Below are 27,161 nucleotides of genomic sequence, written 5' to 3' on the forward strand. Positions count from 1 at the left end.
TTCATTGGAAGGACTGATGCTGAAGCTGAAGCTCCAATACTGTGGCGACCAGATGGGAAGAGGTGGTGCATTGGAAAAGACCCTATGTTCAGAAAGATTGAGGGCAAGAGGAGAAGGGGGTGACAGAGGATGAGATGGTTGGATGGCAACACTGATTCAATGGACATGAGTTTGAGCAAACTCCAGGAGATGGTGAAGGGCAGGGAAGCCTGGCATGCTGCAGTTTATGAGGTCACAAAGACTCAGACATGACTTAGCAACAGAACAACAACAAGCCCATGTTCACTGCAGCACTATTTACAATAACTAGGACATGGAAGCAACCTAGATGTTCATCGATTGATGAATGGATAAAGAAGGTGTGGTACATATATACAACGTCATGTTACTCAGCTATAAAAAGGAATGGATGTGAGTCGGTGCTAATGAGGTGGATGAACCTAAAACCTATAATACAGAGTGAAGTAAGTCAGAAAGAGAAAAACAAATATTGTATATTAACACATACATATGGAATATAGAAAGATTGTAATGATGAACCTATTTGCAGCACAGCAATGGAGATGCAGACATAGAGAACAGACTTATGGACACGGTGGGGTGGTAGAAAGGAGAGGGTGGGATGAATGGAGAAAGTACATGGAAACATACACTGCCATATGTAAAAGAGATAGCCACTGGGAATTTGCTGTATGACTCAGGGAACTCAAACCAGGGCTCTGTAACCACATAGAGAGATGGGATGGGGCAGGAGGAAGTCTCAAGAGGGAGGGGACATATGTATACCTATAGTTAATCCATGTTGATGTATGGCAGAAAGCAACACAATATTGTAGTTATCCTTCAATCCAAAAAATAAAGAAAGAAAGAAAAAAAAGCATCCCTTAGATCCAGGATGTTACCACTTATCCTTATGATACACTGTGGAACTTAGGGGAGAAAGTTACAAATCATGTAGGAACTGGAGCATCCATATGGAATTCCTTTTTATTAATTCTCCTCAAAAATAATTAGTGACATCAAGCAACATTCATATCCAAAGTCTCATTTATTTTTTCGATAAAAGCTGTATTTTTATTTTTAAATTCTGCCAAATGCTACCTTCTCTGTATGAAAAGTGTAGTAGGTTAAAATGTGTCACATTTTACTTATTCAAAACATATTATAAAATTAATACTTTTCTGAGCTATCAATTAAAATTTATTTTTCTCTTACTCACCCTTACACCCTTGCTTTTCCAGTGAGTATCTGTTACTTAAATACTGCATGACACTTTGTGCTTACCTTTCTCAACATAAAAAAAAGTTGCTGTTGCCTATGTTTTTTTCCACCAAACTTTAAACTTTTTGTTTTGTATTGGGTATATTTCCATATAAATTGTGAAATTATTTGTTCTAGTTCTCGGAAAAATACAATTAGTGCTTGATAGGGATTGCATTGAATCTATACATTGCTTAGCGTAGTATACCCATTTTCACTATATTGATTCTTCAAATCCATGAACATGGTATATTTCTCCATCCATTTGTGTCCTCTTTGAATTCTTTCATCAGTGTTTTATAGTTTTCTATATATAGGTCTTTTGTTTCTTTAGGTCGATTTATTCCTAAGTATTTTATTCTTTTCGTTGCAATGGTGAATGGAATTGTTTCCTTAATTTCTCTTTCTGTTTTCTCATTATTAGTGTATAGGAATACAAGGGATTTCTGTGTGTTAATTTTATATCCTGCAACTTTACTATATTCATTGATTAGCTCTAGTAATTTTCTGGTGTAGTCTTTAGGGTTTTCTATGTAGAGGATTATGTCATCTGCAAACAGTGAGAGTTTTACTTCTTCTTTTCCAATCTGGATTCCTTTTATTTCTTTTTCTGCTCTGATTGCTGTGGCCAAAACTTCAAAAACTATGTTGAATTGTAGTGGTGAGAGTGGGCACCCTTGTCTTGTTCCTGACTTTAGAGGAAATGCTTTCAATTTTTCACCATTGAGGATAATGTTTCCTGTGGCTTTATCATATATGGCTTTTATTATGTTGAAGTATGTTCCTTTCATGCTTGCTTTCTGGAGGGTTTTTGTCATTAATGGATGTTGAATTTTATCAAAGGCTTTTTCTGCATCTATTGAGATAATCATATAGTTTTTATCTTTCAATTTGTTAATGTGGTGTATCACATTGATTGATTTGAAGATATTAAATAATCCTTGCATCCCTGGAATAAAGCTCAGTTGGTCATGATGTATGATCTTTTTCATATGTTGTTGGCTCCTGTTAGCTAGAATTTTGTTAAGGAGTTTTGCATCTATGTTCACCAGTGATATTGGCCTGTAGTTTTCTTTTTTTGTGGCATCTTTGTCTGGTTTTGGTATTAGGGTGATGGTGGCCTCATAGAATGAGTTTGGAAGTTTACCTTCCTCTGCAATTTTCTGGAAGAGTTTGAGTAGGAGAGGTATTAGCTCTTCACTAAATTTTTGGTAGAATTCAGCTGTGAAGCCATCTGGTCCTGGGCTTTTGTTTGCTGGAAGATTTCTGATTACAGTTTCGATTTCTGTGCTTATGATGGGTCTGTTAAGATCTTCTACTTTCTCCTGGTTCAGTTTTGGAAAATTATACTTTTCTAAGAATTTGTCCATTTCTTCAAAATTGTCCATTTTATTGGCATGTGGTTCCTGATAGTAGGCTCTTATGATTTTGTATTTCTGTGTTGTCTGTTGTGATTTCTCCATTTTCATTTCTAATTTTGTTGATTTTATTTTTCTCCCTTTGTTTCTTAATGAGTCTGGCTAATGGTTTATCAATTTTATTTAACTTCTCAAAGAACCAGCTTTTGGCTTTGTTGATTTTTGCTATGGTCTCTTTTTTTCTTTTGCATTTATTTCTGCCCTAATTTTTAATATTTCTTTCCTTCTACTAACCCTTTATAGCTGATTAACAATGTTGTGGCAGTTTCAGGTGAACAGCAAATGGACTCAGCCATACATATACTTGTATTCATTCTCTCCCACACCCCACTCCCCTGCCATCCAGGCTGGCACATAACATTGAGCAGAGTTCCATGTGCTATCAATAGGTCTTTGTTGGTTATCCAGTTTAAATATAGCAATGTGTATATGATGTTCCCAAAGTCCCTAATTCTCCCTTCCCCCCAGGCAACCATAAATTCATTTTCTAAGTCTGTAAGTCTCTTTCTGTTTTATAAGTTAAGTTCATTTGTATCATTTCTTTTTAGATTCCACATATAATAGATGCCATATGATATTTCTCCTTCTCTGTTTAACTTACTCTGCGTGACACTCTCTAGGTTCATCCATGTTACTGCAAATGGCATTCCTTCATTCTTTTGATGGCTGAGTAATATTCCATTGTATATATGTACCACTTCTTTATCCATTCGTTTGTTGATGGACATTTACCTTGCTTCCATGTCTTGGCTATTGTAAGCAGTGCTAAGATGAACATTGGGTTGAATGTATCCTTTCAGATCATGTTTTATTTTTCCCAGATATATGCCCAGGAGTGGGACTGCAGGGTCATACGATAGCTCTATTTTTTAGTTCTTTAAGGAACCTCCATACTATTCTCCATAGAGACTGTACCAATTTACATTCCTACTAAGAGTGTAGGAGGGTTCCCTTCTCTCAACACTCTCTTCAACGTTTGTTTTTTGTGGACTTTTTGATGATAGTTATTTTGATTGCAGTAAGGTGATATCTCTTTATAATATTGATTTGTATTTCTCTGATATTGAATATCTTTTCATATGCCTATTGGTCATCTGTACACCCTCTTTGGAGAAATGTCTATTCAGGTCTTCTGCTCATTTTTTGAGTGGGTTGTTTGTTCTGATGCAATTAAGCCTCATAAGCTGTTTGCAAGTTTTGGAGACTAATTTCTTATCGGTCACATCATTTGCAAGTATTTTCTCCCAATACGTGGGTTGTCTTTTCGTTTTCTTTACTGTTTCCTTTGCTGTGCAAAAGCTTTTAAGTAGGCCTCATATATTTTTGATTTTATTTCCATTATTCTAGGAGAGGGAATAAAAAAGATGTTGCTGTGATTTATGTCAGACAGTGTTTTGCCAATGCTTTCCATTAGGAGTTTTATAGTGTCTAGTCACACATTTAGGTCTTTAAATCCATTTTAAGTTTATTTATGTGTATGAAGTAAAGGAATGATCTAAAATATTCTTTCACACGTGGCTATCCAGTTTTCCGAGCACCACTTGTTGAAAAGCTTCTTTCCAACGTTGGGTAGTCTTGTCTCCTTTGTAACAGATTAATTTACCATCGGTGCATGGGCGAGTCTGTTTTTTTTTAATTAATTAATTTTTTTTGGAGTATAGTTGCTTTACAATGTTGTGTTAGTTTCTATGATGCAAAGTGTACCAGACGTACATATAAATATCTCTACTTTTTTTGGAGATATTCTTCACATTTAGATCACCATGGATCATTGGGTAGACTACCCTTTGCAATATAGTAGGTTGCAATATATATATATATATATATATATATATATATATATATATATATCAGTCAGTCAATTCAGTCGCTCAGTAGGGTCCGACTCTTTGAGACGCAGAGAGTCTGACTCTTTGAATTGCAGCACGCCAAGCCTCCATGTCCATCATCATCTCCTGGAGTTCACTCAAACTCACGTCCATGGAGTCAGTGATGCCATCCAGCCATCTCATCCTCTGTCATCCCCTTTTTCTCCGGCCCTCAAGCCCTCCCAGTATTAGAGTCTTTTCCATTGACTCAAATCTTCGCATTAAGTGGCCAGACTAGTGGAGTTTCAGCTTTAGCACCATTCCTTCCAAAGAATACCCAGGGCTGATCTCCTGCAGAATGGACTGGTTGGATCTCCTTGCAGGCCAAGGGACTCTCAAGAGTCTTCTCCAACACCACAGTTCAAAAGCATCAATTCTTCAGCACTCAGCTTTCTTCACAGTCCAATTCTCACATCCATACATGACCACTGGAAAAACCAGAGCTTTGACTAGACGGACATTTGTTGGCAAAGTAATGTCTCTGCTTTTGAATATGCCATCTAGGTTGGTCATAACTTTCCTTCCAAGGAGTAAGCGTCTTTTAATTTCAAGGCTGCAGTCACCATCTGCAGTGATTTTGGAGCCCCAAAAAATAAAGTCTGACACTGTTTCCACTGTTTCCCCATCTATTTCCCATGAAATGATGGGGCCAGATGCCATGATCTTAGTTTTCTGAATGTTGAGCTTGAACCCAACTTTTTCACTCTCCTCTTTCACTCTCATCAAGAGGCTTTTTAGTTCCTCTTCACTTTCTGCCATAAGGATGGTGTCATCTGCATATCTGATGTTATTGATATTTCTCCCAGCAATCTTGATTCCAGCTTGTGCTTTTTCCAGCCCAGAGTTTCTCATGATGTACTCTGCATATAAGTTAAATAAGCAGGGTGACAATACACAGCCTTGACATACTCCTTTTCTTATTTGGAACCAGTCTGTTGTTCCATGTCCAGTTCTAACTGTTGCTTCCTGACCTGCATACAGATTTCTCAAGAGGCAGGTCAGCTGGTCTGGTATTCCCATCTCTTTCAGAATTTTCCATGGTTTATTGTGATCCACAAAATCAAAGGCTTTGGCATAGACAATAAAGCAGAAATAGATGTTTTTCTGGAACTCTCTTGCTCTTTCGATGATCCAGCAGATGTTGGCAATTTGATCTCTGGTTCCTCTGCCTTTTCTAAAACCAGCTTGAACATCTGGAAGTTCATGGTTCACATATTGCTGAAGCCTGGCTTGGAGAATTTTGAGCATTACTAGTGTGTGAGATGAGTGCAATTGTGTGGTAGTTTGAGCATTTTTTGGCAATGCCTTTCTTTGCGATTGGAATGAAGACTGACCTTTTTCAGTCCTGTGGCCACTGCTGAGTTTTCCAAATTTGCTGGCATATTGAGTGCAGCACTTTCACAGCATCATCTTTCAGGATTTGAAATAGCTCAACTGGAATTCCATCACCTCCACTAGCTTTGTTCATAGTGATGCTTTCTAAGACCCACTTGACTTCACATTCCAGGATGTCTGGCTCTAGGTCAGTGATCACACCATCGTGGCTATCTGGGTTGTAAAGATCTTTTTTGTACAGTTCTTCTGTGTATTCTTGCCACCTCTTCTTAATATCTTCTGCTTCTGTTAGGTCCATACCATTTCCATCGTTTATCGAGCCCATCTTTGCATGAAATGTTCCCTTGGTATCTCTAATTTTCTTGAAGAGATCTCTAGTCTCTCTGTTGTTTTCCTCTATTTCTTTGTATTGATTGCTGAGGAAGGCTTTCTTATCTCTTCTTGCTATTCTTTGGAACTCTGCATTCAGATGGTGATAGCTTTTCTTTTTGCCTTTGCTTTTCTCTTCTCTTCTTTTTACAGCTATTTGTAAGGCCTCCCCAGACAGCCATTTTGCTTTTTTGCATTTCTTTTCCATGGGGATAGTCTTGATCCCTGTTTCCTGTATAATGTCACAAACCACCATCCACAGTTCATCAGGCACTCTGTCTATCAGATCTAGGCCCTTAAATCTATTTCTCACTTCCTCTGTATAATCATAAGGGATTTGATTTAGGTCATACCTGAATGGTCTAGTGGTTTTCCCTACTTACTTCAATTTAAGTCTGAATTTGGCAATAAGGAGCTCATGATCTGAGCCACAGTCAGCTCCTGGTCTTGTTTTTGTTGACTGTATAGAGCTTCTCCATCTTTGGCTGCAAAGAATATAATCAATCTGATTTCGGTGTTGACCATCTGGTGATGTCCATGTATAGAATCTTCTCTTGTGTTGTTGGAAGATGGTGTTTGCTATGACCAGTGCGTTTCTTGGCAAAATTCTATTAGCCTTTGCCCTGTTGCATTCCGTATTCCAAGGCCAAATTTGCCTGTTACTCCAGGTGTTTCTTGACGTCCTACTTTTGCATTCCAGTCCTCTATAATGAAAAGGACATCTTTTTTCGCATTAGTTCTGGACTCTTGTAGGTCTTCATATAAATCCCAACCTCCCAATCCCCACTAATGATAGTCATTCTGACATGTTTATGAGGTGATATCTGAATGCGATTTTATTTGCTTTCTTTGATTATTATTAGTGTTGAGCATCTTTTCATGAGCCTGGTGATCATCGTATATCATCTTTTGAAAAATGTTATTCCTTTTTCTGTTTTTTAATCAGGTTGTTCACTTTTTTGATATTTAGTTGCATGAGTTGATTATATATTTTAGACATTAACCTCTTATTAGTCTTATCATTTACTAATATTTTCTACAATTCAATAGAATTTCTTTTCATTTCATTGATGGTTTCCTTTGCTGTTCGAAAGCTTTTACATTTAATTAGGTCCCAGTTTTCTTTTGCTTTTGTTTACTTTGCCTTAGGAAACAGATCTAAAAAAAATTGCTAAAATTTATGTCAAAGAATGGCTTATCTATGTTTCCCTCTAAGACTTATAGTATCAGGCCTTATATTTAGATCTTTAATCCATTTTGAACTTATTTTTGTGTAGAGTGTTGTTGCTGCTCAGTCCCTCAGTCATGACCAACTTTGTGTGAACTCCTGGACTGTGGCATGCCAGGCCTCCTTGTCCATCATCAACTCCCAGAGTTTGTTCAAACTCATGTCCATTGAGTTGGTGATGCCATCCAACCATCTCATCCTCTATCACCCCCTTCTCTTCCTGCTTTCAACCTTTCCCAGCATCAGTGCATTTTCCAATGAGTCAGCTCTTCCCATCAGGTAGTCAAACTTTTGGAGCTTCAGTTTCAGCATCAGTCCTTCCAATGAATATTCAGGGTTGATTTCTTTAGGACTGACTGCTTTGATCACCTTGCAGTCCAAGGGACTCTCAAGAGTCTTCTCCAACACAGTACAAAAGCTTCACAGTACAAAAGCATCAATTATTTGGTGTTTGGCCGTCTTTGTGGTCCAATTCACACATCTGTACATGGCTACTGGAAAAACCATAGCTTTGACTAGATGGACCTTTGTCGGCAAAGTAATGTCTCTGCTTTTCAATATACTCTCTAGGTTTGTCATAGCTTTTCTTCCAAGGAGAAAGTGTCTTTTCATTTCCTGGCTGCAATCACCATCTGCAGTGACTTTGGAGCCCAAGAAAATGAAGTCTGTCACTGTTTCCATTTTTTCCCCATTTATTTGTCTTGAAGTGATGGGACTGGATGCCATGATCTTGGTTTTTTGAGTGTTGAGTTTTAAGCCAGCTTTTGACTCTCCTCTTTCACCTTCATCCAGATGCTCTTTAGTTCCTCTTCACTTTCTGCAATTAAAGTGGTATCATCTGCATATCTGAGGTTATTGATATTTCTCCTGGCAATCTTGATTCCAGCTTGTGATTCATCCAGCCCTGCATTTCACATGATGCAATTTGGAAAATGAAGGAGACCCAGGTTTGATGCCTGGGTGGGGAAGATCCCCTGGATGAGGGCCCAACAACTTACTCCAGTATTCTTGCCTAGAGAATCTCATGGAGAGAGGAGCCTGACAGGCAATAGTCCATAGGGTCACAAAGATTTGGACAAGACTAAAGCTACTGACCACACACTCACGCACTCTGCATATAAGTTGAAATAAGCAGGGTGACAATATACAGCATTGTCATTCTCTTTTCCCAATTTCGAACCAGTTCATTGTTCCATGTCTGGTTCTAACTGTTGCTTCTTGATAAAATACAAGTTTATCAAGAGGCAGGTAAGGTGGTATAGTATTCCCAACTCTTTAAGAATTTTCCACAGTTTGTTGTGATCCACACAGTCAAATGCTTTCATGTAATCAATGAAGCAGAAGTAGATGTTTTTCTGGAATTCCCTTGCTTTCTTTATGATCTGACAGATGTTGGCAATTTGATCTCTGGTTCTTCTGCCTTTTCTAAATCCAGCATGTACCCAGGGAAGTTCTTGGTTCGTGTACTGTTGAGGCCTAGCTTGAAGGATTTTGAGCATTACCTTCCTAGCATGTGAAATTAGTACAACTGTGCAGTAGCTTGAACATTCTTTGGGATTGCCCTTCTTTGGGATTGGAATGAAAACTTACCTTTTCCAGTCTTTTGGCCACTGCTAAGTATTCCAAATTTGCTGGCATATTGAGAACTGCACTTTAACAGCATCAACTTTTAGGACTTGAAGTAGCTCAGATTGAATTTCATCACCTCCACTAGCTTTGCTTGTAGTAATGCTTCCTAAGGCCCACTTGAATGTACACTCCAGGACATCTCGCTCTAGGTGAGTGATCACACCCATCATGATTATCTGGGTCATTAAGGCCTCTTTTGTATAGTTCTGTGTATTCTTGCCACCTCTTCTTAATGTCTTCTGCTTCTGTTAAGTCCATAATGCTTCTGTCGTTTACTGTGCCCATCTCTGCAAGAAATGTTCCCTTGGCATCTAATTTTCTTGAAGAGATCTCTAGTCATTCCCATTCTACTGATTTCCTCCATTTCTTTGCATTTTTCACTTAAGGCTTTCTTATCTTTCCTTGCTGTTTTTTGGAACTCTGCATTCAGATAGGTATATCTTTTCTTTTCTCCTTTGCCTTTAGTTTCTCTTCTTTTCTCAGCTATTTGTGAGGCCTCCTCAGACAACCGTTTTGCTTTGTTGCATTTCTTTTTCTTGGGGATCATTTTTGTCACCATCTCCTGTACAATGTTACAAACCAGCATCCATAGTTCTTCAGGCACTCTATCAGATCTAATCCCTTGAGTCTATTTTTCACTTCCACTGTATAATCATAAGGGACTTTATTTAGCTCATACCTGAATGGCTTAGTGGTTTTCCCTACTTTCTTCAATATTAGTCTGAATTTTTCAATAAGGAGTTAATGATGTGAGCCACAGTTAGCTCCAGGTCTTGTTTTTGCTGACTGTATAGAGCTTCTCCATTTTCAGCTGCAAAGATTATAATCAACCTGATTTCAGTAATGACCATCTGATGATGTCCATGTGTAGTTGTCTCTTATGTTGTTGGAAGAGAGTATTTGCTATAACCAGTGCATTCTCTTGGCAAAACTTGTACTAATAATAGTACTAATAATCCTACTGGGTGATGCTTATAACTTTTTCACAACTTTTCTTGTTTTCAGAATATATTTTATTAGCATGAATTAGCAGCTGTGTTGACAAGTTTGATGAAATAACTGTTTTCTCTGTACTAGTATGCTATGAATTTGATATTTAGAATCATTTTCTTTTTTGCATTTCATTTTAGAGTTTGTGTTATTTTCCTTTTGATTTAACTTTACTATTTGGATACATAAAATATTAATATGGCACAAAAGTCAAAAGGAGGCAGACTCAGAGGAGTCTAGCATCCATGCCTATCCCTCCCACCCTATTCACCACCTATCCCCTAGGTGTTTGAGATATTCTCCAACAATAAGTGACTACTTGTGTAAATAATGGTGTATTCAAACAATATAGCATTATACAGGAATGAAAAATAATGAGGAAATATGAATGTTGTTTTTGAAGTGATTTCCAGATGCATTTTTATCAGTGTACTGATAGCTTAATTTTGTTGCATAGACTTAGAATACATCACATTTTTCCTAAGCTTGTTGTCTCATTTATTTACTTTTTAACACAGTAGGAGTGGCCTTAAGAGTGACCTGTCAATGGTCATCAAGAAAGCAAGTAGCAGAACTGATGCTGGAACCCAGGTTTGCTCACTCCTGGCTATAGTACTTTTTTCTGTTCCACATTGTTTCCTTAGAGCAGCCTTTTATGAGTCAAGTAAATTTATCTGTATTCACAACACTGAACCCTCTGGTCAGAAAGCACCACAGTGGGGCACACATGCCCCTTATACCCACCCATCTTAGAGCCTATCACCAGATCTATTCTGAAATGCTGCTATCTCTTCCTACCTGCCATATGCAAGCAAAGAAGGCGACTATAATCATGACTCCCATGTCTTGAGAACTTCCTATGTCCCAGGCACTTTACCTGTATTCATTCAAATCCACATAACAGTCTTAAGGGGCAGGCAATACTACTCTTATTTTAAAGATGACCAAACAGAGGTTAAGAGAGCTTTTCCTAAGATTATAAAGCTAAAGGGTAGAGCTGGTATTTGAAACCAGATTTATCTGACAGCAAAGCTTGTGTTTAATCCATTCTATCTGGTATTAATCCCTAAACTGAGAAAACCCCTTAGATAAGATGCACAATGAGCTGGATAAGATACATACAAGGATAAAGGCAAAATCATGTTTCTCACCGAGCACTCAGATCGCCTAGGATGAAGCAATTGGGGGTTGGGACTTAATGAGCTTAAAGAAAGTTTATCTGTAGCGCTATCATGTGTGTCATTCTTCTAACAGGAACTCTTCCTGAAAACCTAGAAGTTACTTACTTGACCAAGTGTCTTATAAGAAGTTCCAACATCTCTCGGTTCTTTTCTGGTAGCTTATATACCAGGGAGTGAATAGCTCCCAATCGATAATCCAGGTTGTCAGACTCTGAGAGAGAACAGAGAGATAGTTTTGCCTTCTGGGCAATTGGATTAAGCAAATTTTCATGCACAGACACACATACACACACCCATGCATGTGCACATGCAGAGATAATCAGAGACACATAGTCTGAGAGATGAAAAGAGAGAGATATATAGACACAGGGACAAAATGACAGAAAGAGACCAAGAAACAAAGACACTGAAGGGGGAAGACAGAGACTGACTATAAGATAAAAACATAGATTAAAAACAAATAAATTAGTCTAGAAAGGAGAATAATATAGAAGAGAGAAGAGAAGATAAAACAGAAGAGAGAAGAGAAGACTGTATCAGAACAAGTCAGAATTCTAGAAACAGCAGGTTGCTCTTAAAGCTCTGCATGTAAACTTCCAGCTGGAAACGCTTGCCCAGCAAATTTCCTTGTGGAACTGGGAGGTGTGCTGCTGCCTCTGGATTCCTAGGAAAATTACTGAGAGAGCTCAGAGTAAAAATCAAGGCTCTCTTGCCTCAACAAAGATTCATTATGAGGACAAATCCCCTGCATCTTTTTCCTCAATACTATACAAGGCACAATGTAGAAGAGTCACATGGAGGTAGGGAGGGATACTCATACAGTGGCCTCAGCCAAAACTTTTAATGCTTCTTCAGCTGCCAACTTTTTGAGTGATTCTATATACCTTATTTCCTATGTACTCCTCCAGTCTCACCACTGGTCTCATAATCTAAACATTGTGATGCTAGCACTAAAAAAATAAAGAGTAATAATTCACAAGACAATTGAAAACCATTTGAAAGGGCAAAGTGTTGAAAAAAACCTGAAACAATAACTGTAATGGAACCATTTTGTTGTTTCCTGGCAATGTGAGCCAATATGCTTGTTCTGATATAAGGCACAATCAATCAGTCAAGTCCTCAGAACTTTTGCATCCCTCAAGTTAGACAGTTTTCTCCAATTTACTCAACTAACACTAATTTATGAAAACTAATACAGCACGTGAGTTAGCAAGTAAGAATATCCTCATTTGACAGTGGACAAAACCTGTAAGTATGTTTGCTTTTTCCCTTACTTTCACTCAAGCAGTCTTCTAGGCTTATTGTTGTAAATATTAGTTAGAAGCCAGGAAAACACAATTAACTAAGTAACATAAATACTTACTGGCAGCAGAGACCAGCTCTTTGTGAAGTCTATAGGTCATGACAGGTTCAGAAAGATTCCTGAAATTAATGAAGACTGTAAGTTCCTTTGGGGAGGGAGTAGTGAGGCCTTAGAATCTCAGTTCTGTGAGAAGCAAAGCTGAAGTTTCTGAGCTCACAGATTGATATGACTATATGCATTTTTTGTTCATCTGAAAATTTGTCAGAGGAATTCTCATTGCTCGTAATTCAACAGAAGAAAGTATGAGCTGAGACCTCGAGCAGGGTCTCCAACTAGTTCCCCAAAGTGAAAAGAGGCAAAAACCAGCCCTGCAAAAAGGGGACCCACTACGATTGATACTATGAAGTCCTTACAGTTCATTAGTTCCTCAGTTTCCAAGTTCTTTTACATCTGTCCTGCCATTTGATCCCTCCAAAAATCCTGTGAAGAAGTAATTCAAATCCCTGTTTAATGGAAAAGGAAATTGAGGCTCAGACAGGTTTCTTTATTTAGTCAAAAAATACTGGTTGAGTGACTTCCCTAGTGATCCAGTGGTTAAAACTCTGTAATTCCACTTCAAGGGGCACGAGTTTGACCCCTGGTCAAGGAACTAAGATCCAACATGCTGCGTGGTGTGGTCTATATATATATAGGCTGAACACCTACTTGTGACTGGCATTGTGCCAGGTATTGGGGATCCAGATGAATTAGACATAGTCTAAACCTTCAAGGAGCTAACAGTCTAGTTGGGGAAAGTATCATATACAAAATTTGCAATGTAAGGTAACAAGTACAATGATAAAAGTGGGTAGTACATGGCCCAGAAGAAGGAAGCAATCCACTAATAATAGTAATAATAGCAAACTCGTCACTGTTCTAAGTGTTTAACATATATTTACTCATTTAATTCTCATGACAACCCTGTAAGGTAGATACTAATATTATCTTCATTTTTTAGATAAGGAAACTGAGCTTCAGAAAAGTTATATAGTTCATCCTAAGCCACATAGTAAGTGGCGGAAGTAAGCAGTCTGTCTCAAGGCCATGTTCTTTATCATTATGTTATACTGCTTGCCACTGCTCTTATTGTAGTAATATAGGCAAGAGATAATAAAAGCCTAAATGAAAATAGTGCCATTAGGGGTAGAAAGAAAGGGTGAGGAGAGTTATTTGAAAGACATTAAAGACAGCTCCTTCAACAGTTATAAGGGAAAGATTAATGTTGATGAGGGACAGAGTAATCTGGTTTGGGTACACAAAACCAGAGTAATCTGGTTTGGGACTGAACATATTAGAAATTGATTCAGAGGGAAGTAGAGATGCTATGTCTGAGGGGTTTCTGGGATAGCCAAAGACAGATGTTTATTAGGAAGATGGATGAAGTGCTTTTCCAGATCTGAGAAGCAGGGCTTATTAGAACCATAAGAACGAATACCATGGCTCAAGGAGAGATGGTGAACTGGCAGCTAACAGTTACATGAGGTCTTTCAACATTTCTTTCCAGTCCAGAAGAGTGTGTAAAAAAGAAATGGAATTGAATCAGTCATCATAATATGAAAAAAATTGAGTATTTCACATACAAGATCAATATTGTCTGTCTCTATTGAAAAATGGAAAGATCTGTCTATATTGGGCTCCTATGGCTGTTTGCGGGAGTAAAGAATATTGCTGTTTATATATAAACAAAGGGATTGCCATGCAAGTAAGGGTTTTATAGGCAACAAGTTTAATATGAAAGTAGTTTAATATGAAAGTAGTCCTTCAGTCATTTTCATATCCTTGTTCCTATAAATATTTGTATTTTCCATTCCTCCAGTGTAGCAAAATGAGAAGAAAGCCCTGGGAAATACCAGGTAGAAAGTCCATAAAAGAGACTTCTTAAAGTGATCAAAGAGGTGAGAGAAAATCCAAAAGTAATGGATTAACAGAATCCAAAAGAAGAAAGAGTTTCAAGGAGGGCTTGTTAACAGCTTCAAATGCTACAAAGAGATCAAATAAGGTAAAGATTGACAATCATCCATTGTGTTTAGCATTGAGAATCACTGGTGACCTTGGCAAGAGCAGCTTCATAGAGGAGAGGGCGCAAGTCAGATTTGCAGTAGGTTAAAAAGTAAACTCGGAGATTAAAAGTAAAGGTGGGAGTGTGTATTACTTCATACACTGAGGCTAGATTGAGAAGGGCTGAAATATCTCACTAGGCAATTTCATCTAAGCTCCTGCCTCCTGTTGTCATCTGCACTGTTGATGATCCCCAATTTTTTAACTCAAGCCCAGAATTCTCTGAGTTACATTCCTATACATTTCCTATATATCAGATTGCCTATTTAAAATTCTTGCCCTAGTTTCTATAAAGACACCTAGATTTGACATACCTAAAACCTAATTTGTCATCTCCCTCAAATGAGGTGTTTTTTTTTTTTTTTTAATGTTTCCCAAATCAGTAAATGTATGACCATCATTTGGTTGCATGGGCTGGAAATGTGGAAGTCATTCTTTTATCTCCCTCTCCTCCATCTTCATATCCAAGTTTATTCCCTAAATCTCTTGACTATGCTTATTTCTGTCTATTCCCAATGCTACTCCCTAGTCCCACAGAAGCATAATCTCTTTCCAGGACCACAGCAACAGCTTGCTAACTGGTTTCCACCTCTACTTATTTTGTCTCTCTCTAATCTCATCTCTATATTTTTTCAAAATGCAAATCTCATCATATAACCTCCTGCTTAAAATCTTTCAGTATATTCCCATTCCTTTAAATATATATTCATACTCCAATTCTAAAAAAATATCCTAAAAGGCCTTGAATGATCTGGCCCTACATATCTCTCCCTCCCTCTACACTCAATACTCCACATATACTGGTACATGTAGTTCCTTAAAAGGGTCCTCCTTGTGCTTCAACGTCTTTGCATATGAAGGTATTTCTGTCTGGAACTGCCTCCCCCTGCCAGTTGACTCCAAGTTATAATTCAAACCTCAGTTCAAAACGAAAACCAGAATAAATCAGGCTTTCTTATTATATGATTGCATCCCACTTTGCAGTTTTCCTTCAGAGCACTTATTACAGTTCATTATATTGGTATAATTGTTTTTTGTCTGTCCATTTCACTGGACTATAACTTTTAAAAAAATGTTTTATTTGTTTTTGGCTGTGCTGAGTCTTCATTGTTGTGTATGGGCTTTGCTGTAGTTGCAGTGTAGGGGCTACTCTTTACTGTCATATCCCTCAAATGTAGTTGCAGCACACAGGGTTAGTTGTGCTGTGGCATATGGTATCCCCCCTGACTAGGGATTCAGTCGGTGACCCTTGCATTGGCAGGCAGACCCTTAACCACTGGACCACCAGGGAAGTCCCAACTATGAGCTTTTTAAGGTCATATCTACTCACAACTGTGTACCAACTGCCAGATATTATGCTAGGCACTGAGTAGGTACTCAAGAAATGTTTACTGAATGGTTTAGTGAATGGTGGAAAAAATGAATGAATGAAACAAAACACAAGGTTCGAGAGATGTGCAATGTTGGATCATATTTGTTCATGGGGTTCTCAAGGCAAGAGTGCTGAAGTGGTTTGCCATTCCCCTCTCCAGTGGACCACATTTTACCAGAACTCTCTACTATGACCCATTTGTCTTGGCTGGCCTTAAATGACATGGCTTATAATTTCACTGAGTTACACAAAGCTGTGATCCATGTGATCATTTTGGTTAGTTTTCTGTGGTTGGGGTCTTCCTATTTGTATGCTCAGAGGAAAGAACCCATTAAATGAGAAAGGTTAAAGATACAGAAAAGAAAAGGGATGGTTTTTAGAGTAATTTTCTAGAATATTAGAGACAAGGGGTGAATTAGGTATCTAAAACACAGATGAAGCAAGTTCATTTTGAAGATACCAATACAATTTAAAAAAAAAAGAAATTGAAAAGGTATTAACTGGCTAGTACATATTAAAGGCTCATAAGACTCTTAACAATAAATATCTCTTATTGGAGGTGCTGGCCATTCAAAAGTCTCACGTTCATATTTCAAATGGGCTTCACTGCTTATTATGCAATGATCTGGGAAAGGTAAAATGTGGGAGGGACTTACCCTACGTAAATCTCTTAAAAAAGTAACTCCTTATAAAGAGGCTAGAGACATAGAATCATTTACTTGCACTATTATCATCATCATGAGTCTCCTGAAAGTGTGCATAGCAGATTGCTATGTCTTTACTAAATTACCCAAGCAATTCTAAGAAGGCCACAGCCTATGGGATGTGGAGAATAGGGAAATAAGATGCTCTAATACCAATGGCTTTACAAGTTAGAGATACTTGGGTTCAAATAATATGAATTGTGATCATGAATATTACTTAATGAGGGAGAAAGTATGTTGTAATTCTTCATCTGTAAAATAAGTATGGTAACACCTACCTCATAAGATTACTGTGAGAAAAACAATGATATTGTCAACATAAGCAACTAGAATATTGCCCAGCACAGAATAAACCCTCTTAGAACAGTGATTTTCTTCTCTGGCAAATGCAAGAGAAATACTCCTGAATAGAGCATTCATATTTACTTAAAGTTCTAAGATGATGCAATAGCAGAAGGTCATTTAATAACAATATCTGGGACCCAATCTATTTGGAGTAATGACATTTCTCATATCATAAATAGCTATCTTATTGACTAAAGAGTACAATAACTGAAAAGACATTTTAGCACATAAAGTATGGTGTATACTATGGGACATAGAAAATGGTAAGAAATGAATGAGTTTAAAAAGTATATATGTCACAAATAATTTTATGCAGTATAAAGTTATACCAATAAACTGTCATTGTGCATCCCCAAATTTTGCTCATGAGTTAATTTTTTCCTACTGCCATCACTTCATTTAGTTCTAACATTTTTTTTTTCTTTTTAAGTTCTAACTTTTTTATATTTGTATTTTTTTGGGTTTTATTCACATTATTAAAAAAGACATACAAATACACAAATTATGTATGTGTAAATGCAATTTAATGTTTCAAAATTATTATTATCCAACAATACAGTTTAAAAATCTTGAATTTTCCCAACTCCTGAGTTTGCTGGTGAGCCCACTGTGATATCACCCTATCTGTGCATAAAGGCAAACCTTCAAATAGTTTTTAAAGCAAATTTTCTTCAGAAACCCACATTTCAATAATAATTCTATTATTTTGATGTTTCCCTTGCTTAAATTCCCAATTTAAAAAAAGGCTCCTAATGTACATTTTTCTTTAACAAAAATTCTTTTCATTCTTTTTTCTTTAGCAATTCTATCTAAACTCCCAAAATTGGGATACATTAACTCCATCTCCATCCATCCAAATTCGATCATTTCTGAAAAGCAATGTTCCAAATCATATTAGACATACCTGAGGTAGAATTTCAAGGAGCTGGTGATTGTCTTAATGTCCCAGTCACTATTATGAAAATCAATATCTCCTGGGCATTTAGGATCTATTCAAGAAGAAAAAAAATGAAAAAAGTTAATTTTTCACAAGATACTAGATTTTACCCCTTTAAAAGAAAAATAAAGTACATTAATTAAAAGATAGTTACTCTAACGAGTTTTCACAAAATGAAAACTTTACAACGAACATGTCTTTGAGGTATCAAAAATTTTCCTTGCACTCCAGTTAAGCATGCAAGGAGCTTGGAAGTCAACTCTTGCATTCACACAAGAAGAAAAAAAAATGGAACAACCTGAAAATCAACTCCTCTTAGCTCCATCAGAGAACTGAGGTCATAGGGCAAGCTGAAGAAACAGACAAGCAGACACAGAAAATCAAAACATATAGGGCATAAGCCCAAGAGCAGAAAAGTCCTTGGGAACCAGTTCAGGACTATGAAAACCTAATCAATAACTGGCAAATTGCTAGAGGCTCACTGTGAACCTCTTAAGTGGTAAAGTCCATAAGTGTTCAGCTTTCATAGGCTTAATTCAAATGCCAACTCATTCCCAAAGTGTCTCTAATTACCCTCACCTCAATGTTAACATCAGGAACTTATTTTTTTTTTTTTTTTTTTGTACAAATACTTATTAAGCAGCTACCATGCACCAGATACTAGGTGTATTTGTTCATTCCTCCGTGTTTCCATTGTGTGATGTTCATCTCTGTTGTGTTTCACTCTGATTATTTTCTATAAATATCTGTGTTATGAACTGACAGACTCTTTATCTGGCTAGCTTTTAGCACAATCTAGGCATAGAAAAATTTCACTTTTCACTTTCTTGCATTGAAAAAGGAAATGGCAACCCACTCCAGTGTTCTTGCCTGGAGAATCCCAGGGATGGGAGAGCCTGGTGGGCTGCCGTCTACGGGGTCGCACAGAGTCAGACACGACTGAAGTGACTTAGTAGCAGCAGCAGTGTGAACAGGCTTGAGAGTTAAAAATTTTAAGCAGGCCCAGTCCTAGGGGACTCCCAAGCTTTTGGGAGTTTTACCTACAGGAGCCTTATCAGATTCTCACAGTGAAGATCTGAGAAAAATTCCATCATGTTACTGTAATTCTGAAAAGCGGATAAGAAAATTAGCCATTTAAAAATATGCATTGACCATTTCGTTTTTCTTATTAAGGCCTACGCTCAAAGAAACTATTTTACCAGAACTTGACTGACCTGGGAAAGGGGAAATTCACAACTCCAGAACTGGAATGCCTCCCTGTCTCTTCTAAGGGGGAAAACTGAAACAAAACTGAACAATATTTGTGAAGATCATAAGCCAGAAGCAAAGGTTCACTAAAATACTAAGCATTCACCCCCAAGGAAACCAGAATTGAAAGAGACACATACACCTTGATGTTCACTGAAGCACCGTTTACAATATCTAGGACATGGAAGCAACCTAGATGTCTATCCGCAGGTGAATGGATAAGTAAGTTGTGGTACAAATACACAAAGGACTATTACTAGACTATAAAAAGGAATGCATTTGAGTAAATTCTAATGAGGTGTATGAACCTGGAGCCTATCATACAGAGTGAAGTCAGAAAGACAAACACTGATACAGTATATTAATGTGTATATATGGAATTTAGAAAGATGGTAATGACAACCTTATATGCAAGACAACAAAAGACACACAGATGTAAAGAAGAGACTTCTGGACTCTGAGGGAAAAGGTGAGGGTGGGGTGATTTGAGAGAATAGCATTGAAACATGTTTATTACCATATGTAAAATACATGACCAGTACTAGTTTGATGCATGAAGCAGGCACCCAAAGACAGTGCTCTGAGACAGCAGAGAGATAGGGTAGGAATGGAGGTGGGAGGGGAGTTCAGGATGGGGAGACACATGTATACCTGAGGCTGATTCATATTGATGTACGGCAAAAACCATCACAACACTGTAAAGTAATTATCCTCCAATTAAAATAAATACGGAATGAAGCACGGCAAAGACTAATAGAGTTTTGCCAATAAAATGCACTAGTCATAGCAAACACCCTCTTCCAACAACACAAGAGAAGACTCTACACATGGACATCACCAGATGGTCAACACCGAAATCAGATTGATTATATTCTTTGCAGCTAAAGATGGAGAAGCTCTATACAGTCAGCAAAAACAAGACCAGGAGCTGACTGTGGCTCAGATCATGAACTCCTTATTGCCAAATTCAGACTTAAATTGAAGAAAGTAGGGAAAACCACTAGACCACTCAGGTATGACCTAAATCAAATCCCTCATGATTATACAGCAGAAGTGAGAAATAGATTTAAGGGACTAGATCGGATAGATAGAGTGCCTGATGAACTATGGACAGAGGTTGGTGACATTGTACAGGAGACAGGGATCAAGATCATCCCCATGGAAAAGAAATGCAAAAAAGCAAAATAGCTGTCTGAGGAGGCCTTACAAATAGCTGTGAAGAGAAGAGAAGGGAAAAGCAAAGGCGAAAAGGAAAGATATAAGCATCTGAATGCAGAGTTCCAAAGAATAGCAAGAAGAGATAAGAAAGCCTTCCTCAGTAATCAATGCAAAGAAATAGAGGAAAACAACAGAATGGGAAAGACTAGAGATCTCTTCAAGAAAATTAGAGATACCAAAGGAACATTTCATGCAAAGATGGGCTCGATAAAGGACAGAAATGGTATGGAACTAACAGAAGCAGAAGATATTAAGAAGAGGTGGCAGGAATACACAGAAGAACTGTACAAAAAAGATCTTCATGACCAAAATAATCACGATGGTGTGATCACTCACCTAGAGCCAGACATCCTGGAATGTGAAGTCAAGTGGGCCTTAGGAAGTATCACTACGAACAAAGCTAGTGGAGGTGATGGAATTCCAGTTGAGCTATTTCAAATCCTGAAAGATGATGCTGTGAAAGTGGTGCACTCAATATGCCAGTAAATTTGGAAAACTCAGCAGTGGCCACAGGACTGGAAAAGGTCAGTTTTCATTCTAATCCCAAAGAAAGGCAACGCCAAAGAATGCTCAAACTACCACACAATTGCATTCATCTCACATGCTAGTAAAGTAATGCTTAAAATTCTCCAAGCCAAGCTTCAGCAATTTGTGAACCATGAACTTCCAGATGTTCAAGCTGGTTTTAGAAAAGACAGAGGAACCAGAGATCAAATTGTCAACATCCGCTGGATCATCGAAAAAGCAAGAGAGTTCCGGAAAAACATCTTTTTCTGCTTTACTGACTATGCAAAAGCCTTTGATTGTGTGGATCACAATAAACTGTGGAAAATTCTGAAGGAGATGGGAATACCAGAGCACCATACCTGCCTCTTGAGAAACCTATATGCAGGTCAGGAAGCGACAGTTAGGACTGGACCTGGAACAATAGACTGGTTCCAAATAAGAAAAGGAGTACGTCAAGGCTGTATATTGTCACCCTGCTTATTGAACTTATATGCAGAGTACATTATGAGAAATGCTGAGCTGGAAGAAGCACAAGCTGGAATCAAGATTGCTGGGAGAAATATCAATAACCTCAGATATGCAGATGATACCACCCTTATGGCAGAAAGTGAAGAAAACTAAAAAGCCTCTTGATGAGAGTGAAAAAGTAGAGTTGAAAAGTTTGCGTAAAGCTCAACATTCAGAAAACGAAGATCATGGCATCTGGCCCCATCACTTCATGGGAAATAAGTGGGGAAACAGTGTCAGACTTTATTTTTGGGGGCTCCAAAATCACTGCAGATGGTGACTGCAGCCATGAAATTAAAAGATACTGACTCCTTAGAAGGAAAGTTATGACCAACCTAGATAGCATATTCAAAAGCAGAGACATTACTTTGCCAACAAAGTTCTGTCTAGTCAAGGCTATGGTTTTTACAGTAGTCATGTATGGATGTGAAAGTTGGACTGTAAAAAAACCTGAGCACCAAAGAACTGATGCTTTTGAACTGTGGTGTTGGAGAAGACGCTTGAGAGTCCCTTGGACTGCAAGGAGATCCAACCAGTCCATCCTAAAGGACATCAGTCCTGGGTGTTCATAGGAAGAACTGATGTTGAAGCTGAAACTCCAATAGGTTGCCCACCTAATGCGAAGCACTGACTCATTTGAAAAGATCCTGATGCTGGGAAAGATTGAGGGCGGGAGGAGAAGGGGATGACAGAGGATGAGATGGTTGGATGGCATCACCGTCTTGATGGACATGGGTTTGGGTGGACTCCAGGGGTTGGTGATTGACAGGGAGGCCTGGCATGCTGCAGTTCATGGGGTCACAAAGAGTCAGACATGACTAAGCAAATGAACTGACTTCTGGTCACCTCTGTCTCCTTCCTCCCTCTTCTCTATGTAACTATGTGAACCTCGCTGGGTGTTCCAGGCTGTGGAGAGCACATAGGGGTTTGATTACTGTCTAGACTGCTTTCTTGCCTTTTATTCCCCCTCTTCTCCTCCTGATCACCTATATCTCCCTCCTCCCTCTTCTCTTCTCCATGTAACTCAGCGAACCTTTCTGGGTGTCCCTCATTGTGGAGAATCTTTTCTCCATTAACCTATATGTTTTTTCATCAGTGCTGCATGGATGGAGAAGTCTTGAGGCTATGGTAAGAATAAGACTGAAAACCAGAGGCAGGAGGCTTAAGTCCAAAACCTGAGAACATCAGAGAACTCCTGACTCCAGGGAACATTAATTAATAAGAGCACATCCAAAAGCCCTCATACCTACACTGAAACCAAGCTCCACCCAAGATCCAACAAGTTCCAGAGCAAGACATACCATGCAAATTCTCCAGCATCTCAGGAACATAGCCCTGAGCTTATATATACAGGCTGCCCAAAGTCACAACAAACCCATAGACATCTCAAAACTCACTACTGGACACTTCATTGCACTCCAGAGAGAAGAAATCCAGCTCCACCCACTAGAACACGGACGCAAGCTTCCCTAACCAGGAAAGCTTGACAAGCTACTCGTCCAACCACACCCATAGAAAGGAACCTTCACAATAAAGAGGAACCACAAACTGCCAGAATACAGAAAGGCCACCCCAGAAACAGCAATCTAAACAAAATGAAAAGGCAAAGAAATACTCAGCAGGTAAAGGAACAGGATAAATGCCTACCAAACCAAACAAAAGAGGAGGAGACAGAGAGTCTACCTGAAAAGAATTCAGAATACTAATAGTAAAAATGATCCAAAATTTTTAAAACAAAATGGAGTTACAGATAAATGGCCTGGAGGCAAGGACTGAGAAGATGCAAGAAATGTTTAACAAGGACCTAGAAGAAATAAAAGAAGCAATCAATAATGAATAATAAAATAAATGAGATAAAAAATACTCTAGAGGGAACCAACAGGAGAATAACTGAGGCAGAAGATAGGATAAGTGAGGTAGAAGATAGAATAGTGGAAATAAATGAAGCAGAGAGGAAAAAAGAAAAAACAATTAAAAGAAATGAAGACAACCTCAGAGACCTCTGGGACAATGTCAAATGCCCCAACATTCCAATCATAGGAGTCCCAGAAGAAGAAGACAAAGAGAAAGGCCATGAGAAAATACTTGAAGTGATAATAGTTGAAAACTTCCCTAAAATGAGGAAGGAAATAGTCACCCAAGTCCAAGAAACCCAGAGAGTCCCAAACAGGATAAACCAAAGGCAAAACACCCCAAGACACATATTAATCAAATTAACAAAGGTCAAACACAAAGAACAAATATTAAAAGCAGCAAGGGAAAAACAACAAATAACACACAAGGGGATTCCCATAAGGATAACAGCTGATATTTCAATAGAAACTCTCAGGGCAGAAGGGAATGGCAGGACATATTTAAAGTGATGAAAGAGAAAAACCTAAAACCCAGATTACTGTACCCAGAAAGGATCTTATTCAAATATGAAGGAGAAATCAAATGCTTTACAGTGAAGCAAAAACTGAGAGAATTCAGCACCACCAAACCAGCTCTTCAACAAATGCTAAACCATCTCTAGAAAGGAAACAGAAAAGGTGTATAAACTTGACCCCAAAACATGAAAGTAAATAGTGACAGGATCATACTTATCAATAATTACCTTATTTGTAAATGGGTTGACTGCCCCAACCAAAAGACAAAGACTGGATGAATCGATGAAAAAAAAAAAAAAAGAGCCCTATATATGCTGTCTACAAGAGACCCACCTGAAAACAATGGACACATACAGACTGAAAGTGAAAGGCTGGAAAAAGATATTGCACGCAAATGGAGACCAAAAGAAAGCAGGAGTAGCAATACTCATATCAGATAAAATAGACTTTGAAATAAAAGCTGTGAAAAGAGACAAAGAAAGACACTACATAATGGTCAAAGGATCACTCCAAGAAGAAGATATAAGAATTATAAATATATATGCACCAAACACAGGAGCACTGCAATATGTAAGGCAAATGCTAACAAGTATGAAAGGGGAAATTAAGAATAACACAGTAATAGTGGTAGACTTTATACCCGTATGGATAGATATCCACACCTATGGATAGATCAATAAAACAGAAAATTAGCAAGGAAACATAAACTTTAAATGATACAATGGACCAGTTAAACCTAATTGATATATATAGGACATTTCACCCTAAAACAATGAATTTCACCTTTTTCTCAAGTGCACACGGAACCTTCTCCAGGATAGATCACATCCTGGGCCATAAATCTAGCCGTGATAAATTCAAAACAATTGAAATCATCCCAAGCACCTTTTTGCTGATCACAATGCAGTAAGATTAGATGTCAATTACAGGAGAAAAACTATTAAAAATTCCAACATATGGAGGCTGAACAGCACGCTTCTGAATAACCAACAAATCACAGAAGAAATAAAAAAAGAAATCAAAATATGCATAGAAATGAAAGAAAATGAAAACACAACAACCCAAAACCTATGGGACACTGTAAAAGCAGTGCTAAGGGGAAGGTTCATAGCAATACAGGCTTACCTAAACAAACAAGAAAAAAGTAAAATAAATAACCTAACTCTACACTTAAAGCAACTAGAAAAGGAAGAAATGAAGAACCCCAGGGTTAGTAGAAGGAAATAAATCTTTAAAATTAGGGCAGAAATAAATGCAAAAGAAACAAAAGAGACCATAGCAATAATCAACAAAGCCAAAAGCTGGTTCTTTGAGAAGATAAATAAAATTGACAAAACATGAAGCAGACTCATCAAGAAACAAAGGGAGAAGAATCAAATCAGGAAAATTAGAAATGAAAATGGAGACATTACAACAGACAACACAGAAATACAAAGCATCATAAGAGACTACTATCAGCAACTATAGGCCAATAAAATGGACAACTTGGAAGAAATGTACAAGTTATTAGAAAAGTATAACTTTCCAAAACTGAGCCAGGAAGAAATAGAAAATCTTAACAGACCCATCACAAGCACAGAAATTGAAACTGTAATGAGAAATCTTCCAGCAAGCAAAAGCCCAGGACCAGATGGCTTCACGGCTGAATTCTACCAAAAATTTAGAGAAGAGCTAACACATATCCTACACAAACTCTTTCAGAAAATTGCAGAGGAAGATAAACTTCCAAACTCATTCTATGAGGCCACCATCACCCTAATACCAAAACTAGACAAACATGCCACACACACACACACACAAACTACAGGCCAATAACACTGGTGAACATAGATGCAAAAATCCTTAACAAAATTGTAGCAAACAGGATCCAACAACATATTAAAAAGATCATACATCACGACCAAGTGGGCTTTATCCCAGGGATGCAAGGATTCTTCAATATCCGCAAATAAATCAATGTAATACACCACATTAACAAATTGAAAGATAAAAGCGATATGATTATCTCAATAGATGCAGAGAAAGCCTTTGACAAAATTCAACATCCATTTATGATAAAAACCCTCCAGAAAGCAGGAATAGAAGGAACATACCTCAACATAATAAAGGCTATATACGACAAACCCACATCAAACATCCTCAATGGTGAAAAATTAAAAGCATTTCCCCTAAAGTCAGGAACAAGACAAGGGTGCCAACTCTCACCACTTCTATTCAACATAGTTTTGGAAGTTTTAGCCACAGCAATCAGAGAAGAAAAAGAAACAAAAGTAATCCAGATTGGAAAAGAAGAAGTAAAACTCTCACTGTTTGCAGACGACATGATCCTCTACATAGAAAACCCTTAAGTCTCCACCAGAAAATTACTAGAGCTAATCAATGAATATAGTAAAGTTGCAGGATATAAAATTGACACACAGAAATCTCTTGCATTCCTATACACTAACAATGAGAAAACAGAAAGAGAAATTAAGGAAACAATTCCATTCACCATTGCAATGAAAAGAATAAAATATTTAGGAATAAATTGACCTAAAGAAACAAAAGACCTATATGTAGAAAACTATAAAACACTGATTAAAGAAATCAAAGAGGACACAAATAGATGGAGAAATATACCATGTTCATGGACTGGAAGAATTGATACAGTGAAAATGAATATACTACCTAAAGAAATCTATAGATTCAATGCAATCCCTATCAAGCTACCAACGGTATTTTTCACAGAGCTAGAACAAATAATTTCACAATTTGTATGGAAATAAAAAAAAACCTCGAATAGCCAAAGCAATCTTGAGAAAGAAGAATGGACCTGGAGGAATCAACCTGCCTGACTTTAGGCTATACTACAAAGCTTCAGTTATCAAGACAATATGGTACTGTCACAAAGACAGAAATGTAGATCAATGGAACAAAATAGAAAGCCCAGAGATAAATACACGCACCTATGGAGAAGGCAATGGCACCCCACTCCAGTACTCTTGCCTGGAAAATCCCATGGATGGAGGAGCCTGGTAGGCTGCAGTCCATGGGGTTGCTAAGAGTTGGACACAACTGAGCGACTTCACTTTCACTTTTCACTTTCATGCATTGGAGAAGGAAATGGCAACCCACTCTGTGTGTTCTTGCTTGGAGAATCCCAGGGACGGGGAACCTGGTGGACTGCCGTCTATGGGGTCGCACAGAGTCGGACACGACTGAAGTGACTTAGCAGCAGCAGCAGCATGGACACCTTATATTTGACAAAGGAAGCAAGAATATACAATGGAAAAAAGA

At 37.9% G+C, this 27,161-nt stretch overlaps 1 protein-coding gene across 9 annotated transcripts in view; it reads right to left on the reverse strand.

The window, feature by feature from the left end:
- The window catches only part of OPHN1 (oligophrenin 1), a 726,794-nt gene that overhangs the window by 247,008 nt on the left and 452,625 nt on the right, over positions 1-27,161 (reverse strand). For 7 of the 9 annotated variants that reach the window (XM_086388458.1, XM_086388461.1, XM_086388456.1 and 4 more), the window contains exons 16-18: positions 18,004-18,088; positions 12,642-12,700; positions 11,384-11,489 (exon numbers count right to left, since the gene is read on the reverse strand). In XM_086388458.1, coding sequence (XP_086244584.1) covers positions 11,384-11,489; positions 12,642-12,700; positions 18,004-18,088 — 250 coding nt within the window. Of the gene's footprint in view, positions 1-11,383; positions 11,490-12,641; positions 12,701-18,003; positions 18,089-27,161 lie in introns of those variants that run through there. The other 2 variants (XM_086388464.1, XM_086388460.1) reach the window with 2 other exon arrangements.

Source organism: Bos grunniens, chromosome X, assembly GCF_055505025.1.
Source record: "Bos grunniens cultivar Pamir isolate PY7600 chromosome X, Bosgru_T2T1.0, whole genome shotgun sequence".
In the NCBI taxonomy this organism is placed as follows: Eukaryota; Metazoa; Chordata; class Mammalia; order Artiodactyla; family Bovidae; genus Bos; species Bos grunniens.